Raw genomic sequence first — 9,102 nt, 5'->3', positions numbered from 1 at the left:
GTGACGTCACTGGTCGGCGCCGGCGCGCTTCCGTGACGCAACCCAAGGCGCGAGGGAAGATGGCAGCGCGGTTGAGAGGTTTGGGTTGGGCCGCCCGACCGCTGCTGCCGGTGGTCCACACTTGGGACTTCCACGCGCAGCGCTGGGTCCGGGCGCTGCGGCGGAGCCCCGTGAGGGTGGTGTTTCCATCTGGTCAGGTGGTGGAACGGAAGCCCGGTTCTGGGAAGCAGCCCGGCAGGGCGGCGGCTGAGACCGGTCCCCACGAGCCGCGACGGAAGCCGTCGCTTCAGGTGCCTCCATCCCAGACGCCTTGCACCTGGGAAGATTCGGGGCTTCGCTATGATAAGGCCTTACCCGGGGACAGAAGGCTGAGGTGATGTGTTCCTGAGACTTGTCATGCATTCGCGTTTCTCTTCCCGCCTGCTAACGGGACCTTAACCTCTTTCCTCCTGTGGGAGGAGTTCTTCCACTTGCAGCCCATTGGTTTTTATAGTGCATGGAGTGCAGAATAAGTGTTTTCCTTGGAATTCCTTTGTTAATGTCTGTGAAGTTCTTTCTATCTGTTAAAACTAGGTGTGTCTCCGTAACAAAGATGTTGGTAATTAACCCGTCTTTTTGTTTCCTCTCACAGCAGTGTAATGACAATTGTTAAGTCGAGGCCATTTCGGGAAAAGCACGGGAAGATCCTGCTGGAAGGGCGCAGGCTGATTGCAGATGCTCTCAAGGCTGGTGCTGTACCAAAGGTTTTCTTCTTTAGCCGCCTGGAATACATAAAGGAGCTACCCATTGATAAGCTGAAGGGTGTCAGCCTCATTAAGGTGAAATTTGAGGAAATCAAGGAATGGTCAGACCTCGTAACACCACAAGGAATAATGGGTCAGTGGTTATACAGTGTGTCACCAGAAGCAGAGACCTAGGATTATCTTAGGGCAGCAAATTTTATTTAAACCAAATTCCAAATGTTATTGCCTAACCTTTTCTTGAGACATCCAGAAAAATACAGTTTTCAAATCTGTGCATCTTTCAGTATTTTCAATGGAAGCTGAAGCCAGTTTTTTTTTTTTTTGTCATCATTTGTATTATGGTTCTTTATAGTCTCTAGGAATAATCACTCTTCCTCGAACATTCTTTTTTTAGGTCACTTCAACCTATAATGTCCAACTAAAATTTAAGAAAATGCTTACTAAAAGATTTAGCCTTCCATTTGCACAAGACCACTGCCAGTATGGTGATAACCTTTCTGTCATTGACCCCCTTATTCTAGAAGCAGGTCTGAGCAGTAAGCTGCAAGCTGTCAAGCTGTTACCCTGTTTAGCCCATTCAATGGGAAACTGTGTCTTTTTTAAAAGTTTTTTTTAATGTTTACTTATTTTGGAGAGAGACAGAGTGTGACTGGGGGAGAGGCAAAGAGAGAGGGAGATGCAGAATCCAAAGCAGGCTCCAGGCTCTGACCTGTCAGCGCAAAGCCCGACGCGGGGCTCAAACCCACGAACTGTGAGATCATGATCTGAGCCGAGGTTGGACACTTAACTGACTGAGCAACCCAGGCTCTCCTAATTTAAGATTCTAATAGACTGTGGTGTCTATTAGCACTTAGAAAGTCTTTTTTCTAAAGATAAAAACTTTTTAAAAAAGGAAAAAGAGAGTCTTTTTTCTAATTACGGGAAGTCTAGATTCTTTATATTTTTTTGACATCGGAATTATATTTTAGATCTGAGAATTGAATGGCAATAAATGTAGAAGTTTCTCTTGGATAGTAAGGGACATTTAGGGTAGGGGAAGTTATCTTCAAGATTCTTAGGTTTAGGCCAGGGTTTCCTACCAGTTGTGCATGTATTTTCCTGTAGCGGGTAAAGTGCAGCTGTTAGTTGGGAGAGGAAATTTGGGGACCATCTCTTGTTCTGTGACCCAGCAAGTCCTAGCGACCTGTGACCTTACACTCAGAACGCTCCCCTAGGGTGGGGATTTGGACTGCTAAAGTCCTCCCCTAAGTTTCTGTGCTCTTGTTATCTCTACCTGTAATTGCCTTCTCTACACTACAGTGCAAGTAGCACTCATTTTTATCATGCTGGCCACTTTGGACCACTTTGTGTTGATAGCGGCTAGCCCATCCTGGACTTCCGTGGCCCTCCTCATCATTATGACTGCTTGCATCATTGTGTGATTTTAAAAATATATATTATTTAGCTTACCCTTTTATTTCATATTTGAGAAGTGGAGTAAAAGGAGAAAGAGATGACTGCCTGTCAGGCTCCTGGCACATCTCTGAATCCAATAACACAAGTCGGGCCTCTAGCAGTGTTCTCGTCGCTGCAGCCCTTCAGGTAGAAATTAAAGGATCAACAGGGCACCTGGGTGGCTCAGTCGGTTAGACATCCAGCTTTAAGCTCAGGTCATGATCTTGTGGTTTATGGGTTTGAGTCCCATGTTGGGCTCTATGCTGAGAGCCTGGAACCTGCTTCAGATTCTATATATCCCTGTCTCTGCCCCTCTCTGCTGGCACACTGTCTCTCTCTTCCAAAAAGAAAAAAAAAAAAAGAAGTTAAAGGACTTCCAAGGTTCCCTGCTGTTGTGACTCTTAAGTGCAGGATCTTTTTACCATATACAGATGCCTAATTCCGTTCCCTTCCCTTCACAGATGGGTTAGGTATAAGTATGTATTCTTGGTGTGAATAAATTGGAATAGCCTTTGGGGAGGACAGTTTAGCGGTATCTATTAAGAGTGCTTTGGGCACTTGGCTGGCTTAGTCGAGAGACCATGTGACTCTTGATCTCGGGGCCATGAGTCTGAGCCCCACGTCGGGGTAGAGATTACTTCAGTAAATATTAAAGGAAGGAAGGAAGAAAGAAAAAGGAAGAAAAGAAAGAAGGAAAGAAAAAGTGCACACACACCATATATTGATTTTACTTGCAAGTGTTTTTCATAGGGAAATGTTGGGACATATGCAGAGAGAAGTATACAGGGATGTTCACTGCAAGGTTGTTTATAATAGGGAAAGTGGGAAACAATCAAGTTGTCAGTTGAGGAAGAACTAAACAAGGGTGGCATGTTCATGTTACAAAGTAACATACAACAGTAAAATCAGGTAGCTCCAAATGTATGGACATGGTAAGTTCTCTAAGACATTTCCTGTTACAGAACTGAATAAGTAAATTACAGGATAGCACATAGAGTATGCCTTCTGTATGTAAAAAGCACCGGTATGTGGGTAGACGTTTATAGATGTAGGTAGATGCATGGAGCTAGTTCTGAAGGGATACATACAACTCCAAGATTGAAAACAGTTATGGGGAGGAGGTGCCATGCTAGGACTTGATGTATGAATTGTTTTCAGTCAGAATGTATTCATGTACTACTTGCATAATGAACACTGAAAGATTGATACATACGTGAAAAGCAAAATTATCCCCCATGTTCAAATCAGATGAGTGAACCACCTGTTTTGTTTACTTCAGGGATTTTTGCCAAACCTGACCACGTTAAGATGACCTACCCGGAGACTCAGCTTCACCACTTGCTGCCCTTATTGGTGATTTGTGACAATCTCCGTGACCCTGGGAACCTGGGGACGATCCTGAGATCTGCTGCTGGCGCAGGCTGCAGCAAAGTATTACTCACCAAAGGTCAGAGCCCTTGTTCCTGGGTGGATTGGTCGGCCATTTGTAAGTGCGCTGGCTCTGTGGGCAGACATCCGTGGATTTGAATCTTGGGTCTGCCTCTGATAAGCCGTTTGGCTGGGAGCAGTATTCTGAGTGTCATTTTCCTCATCTGTAAAGTGGGCATAACAGAATCTCTCTGGTAGGTTTGTTCCGAGAATGGAGATGGTGCACATGAAGTACTTAGCACTCTGCTTGGCACACGTTAAGTGCTTTAGGAAATGTCAGTTCTCTTTTAAGATTAGTTTGACACCGGCTAGGTTACTAAAGAACTTAAAATCAGTCGGGGAAGGAAATAGATGCCAGTCTTAACACTAAAAGTCCTTTATTTAATGATCTTGAGTTCTCCAATTGTTGGGCATATGAAGCCTTCCTAACTCTAGACATTCTGAATCCTGTGAAAGGCGTGTGGTTATGAAATTGAGATGCATTGGCCTTAGCCTTAGCCTTGGGATGGGTCCGACACCCCCTCACATGTTGGCCTCTTGACATTTCTCTGTCCTGTCCTCAGAACTTGGGATGAGTAGGCTTGATTCTAAACAGACTTGCCTAACAGCTGGGACACACCTAGAATGCCTGTTACACCTTGCCGGGAGAGTGGGAGGGAGGGGGGTCATTCATCGAAAACACTCCAGCTCCCTCATTCACTGTAAGCTAATAACCACACCTGCTGAGACTTGCCTCAATGCTCCTTACACCCCTTCGTCCCGGTCACATGTTGTTGGAATAGATGGAGTAGATGTAGAGAGGCCGTTGTGAGAGCCAAGTGCTGGGGTGCCATCATCATAAATGGTGCCCCATTTATACACCCCATTGTTGAGATCTCTGAGAGCTGGTGTGGTTTTGGAGAGGTACCTATATGCTCCAAGTGGTGCGTTTGCCTCATTCATGGTGGTGGCTGGTGTATAGGATGAGGGGAAGGAGTAGGGAACACTTGGGGTGGTGCCCAGTATGGAGGACGTGAGGATGCGAGGGGACATCCTCTCGTGTCCCTTACTCCCCACCAGGGAGACGGCTCACACTGGATGGCTCCCCTCACGAGTCTCGGCCCCTCTTTTATCTTCCACCGTCGCCTGCAGCCTCTTGACATAACAGCCCAACTCTCCTTTCTAGTTCCCTGCAGTGACTGGGAAAGTCTGTGGTTGGCAGTAGGTGTGGGCAGTGTTACATTGTGTGTATTATTTTCCTTTGAAAATTTGGCTTGCCTGCTTACTCTGTTCTGAAGTTGGGTTACTTTTTACAGTAACTTATAATGCAGAGAGTTGTGTTAACAAGTTAGGGGGTGGTGGCAGACACGTGGTGCCCCGGCCCTGCTGTCTCTCCTGGCCCTGAGAGTGACCACGCGCAAGTGGCTGGGCTTCGTATGTGTCTAAACACAGAAAGTAGTTCTTTTAGCCTTTTAGCCTCTGTCTGGTGGCAGAAGGTACGTGCGTGCGTGTGTGTGAAAGAGAAAGCTGTCGCCTTGGCTCTCCATGGGTCCCTGTAATTGCCCCCCATCTAATTTCCCCTCTCTAGGATCTTCCTGCTCTGGTGCAGATTCAACATTGAAACCAAGTGGGTCTTTCTAAAGCATAAACGAGATTCTGTCACGACTTTACTTAAAATCCTTTGATAGCATTATATTGTCCAGTGGCTGAAATCCCCAACTCCTCAGTGTGGCATACCCACCCTCCTTTACATTGGTCCTTGCCTGCCTCCCATCTCGTCCCCCACCACATCCCCCGATCACCTTCCTTACAGTTTTGGACTATGGCGTTCTTCCCCCTTTTATCATTTTGTCCTCTGCCCCAGCCTTTCTTTGACAGCTTCCTCCTATCCTTCAAGTTCCAGCTCAGTGTCATGTTCTCTAGGATGTTTTCCCTCCTGGCTCTGCTTAGTACAAGGGTTTTCTGTGACCCCGTTCATACTTCTTTTACATCAGTTACTGATATTGTAGTCATGTGTTCAGATAGTGTCCGAACACCATCGCCCACGGTACCACAAGCGCCTTGATGTTGGGGACTTGAAAGCTGTTAGCATCTCCTGTACGATGTCTGGCCCAGGCGTGTGGTAAATGTTGAAGGGACGGAGAAAGTCTCACTTAGCGCCAGCCAGCAGTCATCTCATATTCCCTTTGCTGGACGCTGCCGTAACTGGGGACATGGAGGTCCCAGCTGTCAAGAAGGCTACAATAGGACATTTTTGCTTTCTCTCCTGATCCGGAATTAATCTGATTTGCTGCAGAGACCTCCTGTCTGGGAAGGTTTATAATCTTAAATGGATCCTATCTCTATTTTCTAGGCTGTGTGGATGCCTGGGAGCCCAAAGTGCTACGGGCAGCAATGGGTGCCCATTTCCAGGTGCCCATCATCAATAATCTGGACTGGGAGACAGTGCCCGACCACCTGCCCACCGACACCCGGGTCTACGTGGCTGACAACTGTGGCCTTTATGCCCAGGCCAACATGTCTAGTAAAGCCATTGATCACGGCTGGGTATGTGACCAACAACTCTCGAAGTTACACAAGTATGAGGAGGAGGATCTAGAAGCTGGGGCCAGTAAAGCCTGGCTCCCTGAAGTTGAGGTGCAGAGTTATGACTTGGACTGGACAGAGGCGCCAGCAGCTGTGGTGATAGGGGGGGAGACGCATGGCGTGAGCCTGGAGTCCCTGCAGTTGGCCGAGAGCACGGGGGGCAAGAGGCTGCTGATCCCTGTCGTGCCCGGTGTGGACAGCCTGAACTCGGCTATGGCTGCAAGCATCCTGCTTTTCGAAGGCAAAAGGCAGCTGCGGGTAAGGGCGGAACACGTGGGCAGGGTCCGGAGTCACCCCTGAGAGGGAGCGTGGAAGCCAGTCCTCGGTCGGAGGTGGTGCCCAACTCCCGCTGCAGTGTTAGGAGATAGGCAGGGTCGGTAACGGGTTTCCCAGGGCCTATTCAGGAGGTAAGATGTGGGCAAGATGCTGTTAGATGATTATTGGAAAAATAAGGATTTCCATGAATTTCTGCTTCTCCTCGAAAGTAACAAGGGTGAGAATTCTTCCTGAGATCTCCTCCAGCTCCCGAACCAAACTTCATCTCGAGAGAGCCCAGAGAGCATGCGTGACTCGTGCCCCACTTGTGGCAGAGTGGGGGTGCTTCGGTATGTTTGATGGGAGGGGTTTTTACAGGAACAATCTGGCTGGCTGTGCTCTCCCAGGCTGGTGCCCCGCTCTGGTCTGGGCCTGCCCATGGCCTCACACAGATGTTTGATGTGAGTGGCCCATGGATTGTTCATGAGACCCTTGGTGCCTCGTCAGCTTTTAGAAGGCAGAAGAGCCCACAGCCTTCCGACGGTGCTGAGCCCACAAAGCCTTGGTCCTCCAGCTTCACGGGGGCCACGGTGCCTGTCACACCAGCAGGCTCGATCCGGGAGACCGCTCAGTACCCCTGGAGTCTGCTGACATTTGTTCTCTCCACACCTTGGAAAAGTGCTAAGAAAACGAGGTCATGGGAAGGATGAAGCCAGTGTCCTGCAGCTTTGTCCCTGGGTTATTGTTCCTGCTGGGTGCCGTTACAAAATAAAGATCAGTGACCGAACGACAAACCCTATGCCTTGTTACTGTTAGGGAAAACAAAACACCGCACAACAGTATACCCAGCACATAATTCTAAGCCTACTTTATCATGGCGGGTGAAAGAAGGAAGAAAAATTTACGTCCCATTCACTTTACAGTCAATGGCTTATATACCAGGACTTGTGAGTCTTTTTTGCACATTTGTGGATATAATTTAGATGAGACGAGGGCAAATTGTCCTTTCTTTAAAAGGACCACCGGGGCCATAGTGAGGCTTTGGTTTGTTGAATGATAATGGAAAATCGCTTTCTTGAATTTTTTGCAATTTTAAGGCCAACATTTGGGTTTTCGCCATTTCCCCAGAAAATAGGAAATATAGAAGGAGCAGGTCTGACATGACAGCACACTACACTGGCTGAAAGAGAAGCACCCAGATGGCTGGCCGAACGGCCCCTTGCCTTGGTGTGGAGCGGAGGGCTAGCGGTGGTTTCTGCCACAAGGTGGCGCCCGTGGCCGTGCTTCAAAACCACTCCCAGGCCTGAAAGGAGGGGCTGGGGGTTTTCCTGGGTTTAAGGTGTTGAAAAAGGCTGGAGTCTCCACAGAGGGCATTCTACAGGACATTTGTGCTCAGGAGTGCTGAAGCCGGAGACCCGTCCAGATTCGCATCTCCTCAGCAGAATCTGAAGCACGATGGACACTGGACCAAAGACTTGGGGAAGTGGACACAAGTGGGACGTGGTTGCCGTGGGGAAAACTTCCTTCCGATGGGACCTCTGGGAAAGTGGCTCTGGACAAATGCTGATGTCCCTGTATGCCTGGAACTCACACTAGGAGGCTTCACCCTGGTTTGGAGCTTTGAAGCAGGGAGAGCTGCAGCGTCCTCTTCCCTTCTGCCAGCTCGTGAAAATCCGGTCACTAAGGCCCAGAGGGTGAGCAGACCTCGGGGGACTGCTTTCTACCAGTTTCACCTCTGACCTCCTACCACTTGCCTCGTGGATCTTGAAACACCAGATGTCCCCTTCCAAGCCGAGCTGCTTTTATTTATTTAATGTTTTTATTTTTGAGAGAGAGAGAGTGTGACCGGGGGAGGGGCAGAGAGAGAGGGAGACACAGACTCTGAAGCAGGCTCCAGGCTCTGAGCTGTCAGCACAGAGCCCGATGTGGGGCTCGAACCCACGATCTGTGAGACCATGACCTGAGTTGAAGTTGGAGGCTTAAACGACTGAGCCACCCGGGTGCCCCAAGTGAGCTGCTTTTCACTACACTTTTGCCATTTTGCCACACCAAGGCCCCAGAAACAGCACCAAACCAAGGGTCCTGGGGCGAGGGCTGAACACCACCAGCTGTGCCTCAGGGCCTGGTGTCCCCTGGGCCATGCTCCCCCTCCTCCCACCTGGCCACTCAAAAAAAAATTCTTTTTTAGGAAGCACTCACTTAGATACCTTTAAACTCCAATGACTTTCTCTCTTCATCAGTGAATGGACAACAAGCCAGAAGCCAAATGAATGGATGAGCTATTTATTGCTGTGGGCAGCTTAGTCTGAACTAGCTGGCTGTGTCAGTGCAGCCCAGATAGCCCGCAAGCCGGGCCCTTGCTCGGTGGCTCTGGAAGCCGTGGCCAACGCTCAGAGCCCACGTGTGACTGAAGGTCTGAATACGCTGCAAATGGCATCGGTTCTCTTAACTGCATCTGTTTTGTAGGGGAGCCACCTTCTTCAGCCGAAGCCTCCCAGTCTGAGGGCCATCCCCAAAGCTGCTGCTGCTTCACAATGCAAGAAGGGAACAAAGGTGGGGGACGAGACATGGCTGCGACAGGGTCTGGCCTCCCAGCCTCCCTCTTACCTCTGTGATGGGAAGGGTTGGTGCAGACTGACTGCAGTGGCAAGGAGACTTCCTTCCACATCCCGTGATG

General features: G+C 49.0%; 1 protein-coding gene across 3 annotated transcripts; it reads left to right on the top strand.

The window, feature by feature from the left end:
- Nucleotides 1-38: 38 nt before the first annotated feature.
- On the top strand, nucleotides 39-7,219 carry MRM3 (mitochondrial rRNA methyltransferase 3). 3 transcript variants are annotated; one of them, XM_039254269.1, is made up of 4 exons: nucleotides 39-373; nucleotides 632-876; nucleotides 3,457-3,624; nucleotides 5,938-7,219. In XM_039254269.1, exons 1-4 carry the CDS (start codon nucleotides 60-62, stop codon nucleotides 6,468-6,470), a joined length of 1,260 nt encoding a protein of 419 aa, XP_039110200.1. In that variant the 5' UTR covers nucleotides 39-59; the 3' UTR covers nucleotides 6,471-7,219. The 3 variants fall into 3 exon arrangements, with proteins under 3 accessions (XP_039110200.1, XP_039110191.1, XP_039110204.1); XM_039254260.1 differs by having other exon boundaries at nucleotides 204-290; XM_039254273.1 differs by lacking the exon at nucleotides 39-373 and having other exon boundaries at nucleotides 733-818.
- Nucleotides 7,220-9,102: the final 1,883 nt, after the last annotated feature.

This window comes from Hyaena hyaena, unplaced genomic scaffold, assembly GCF_003009895.1.
Source record: "Hyaena hyaena isolate Hyena2069 unplaced genomic scaffold, ASM300989v1 scaffold_10, whole genome shotgun sequence".
In the NCBI taxonomy this organism is placed as follows: Eukaryota; Metazoa; Chordata; class Mammalia; order Carnivora; family Hyaenidae; genus Hyaena; species Hyaena hyaena.
Note: the sequence above shows the minus strand (reverse complement) of the source record. Positions and strands in the feature narration are given on the sequence as shown.

What these genes read in the sequence shown, in the direction of transcription:
- MRM3 (XM_039254269.1), top strand. Translation starts at nt 60, where the DNA reads ATGGCAGCGCGGTTGAGAGGTTTGGGTTGGGCCGCCCGACCGCTGCTG. An exon ending in CCCGGGGACAGAAGGCTGAG is followed by an intron (nt 374 to 631) that starts GTGATGTGTTCC and finishes TTCCTCTCACAG; the next exon opens with CAGTGTAATGACAATTGTTA. An exon ending in AACACCACAAGGAATAATGG is followed by an intron (nt 877 to 3,456) that starts GTCAGTGGTTAT and finishes TGTTTACTTCAG; the next exon opens with GGATTTTTGCCAAACCTGAC.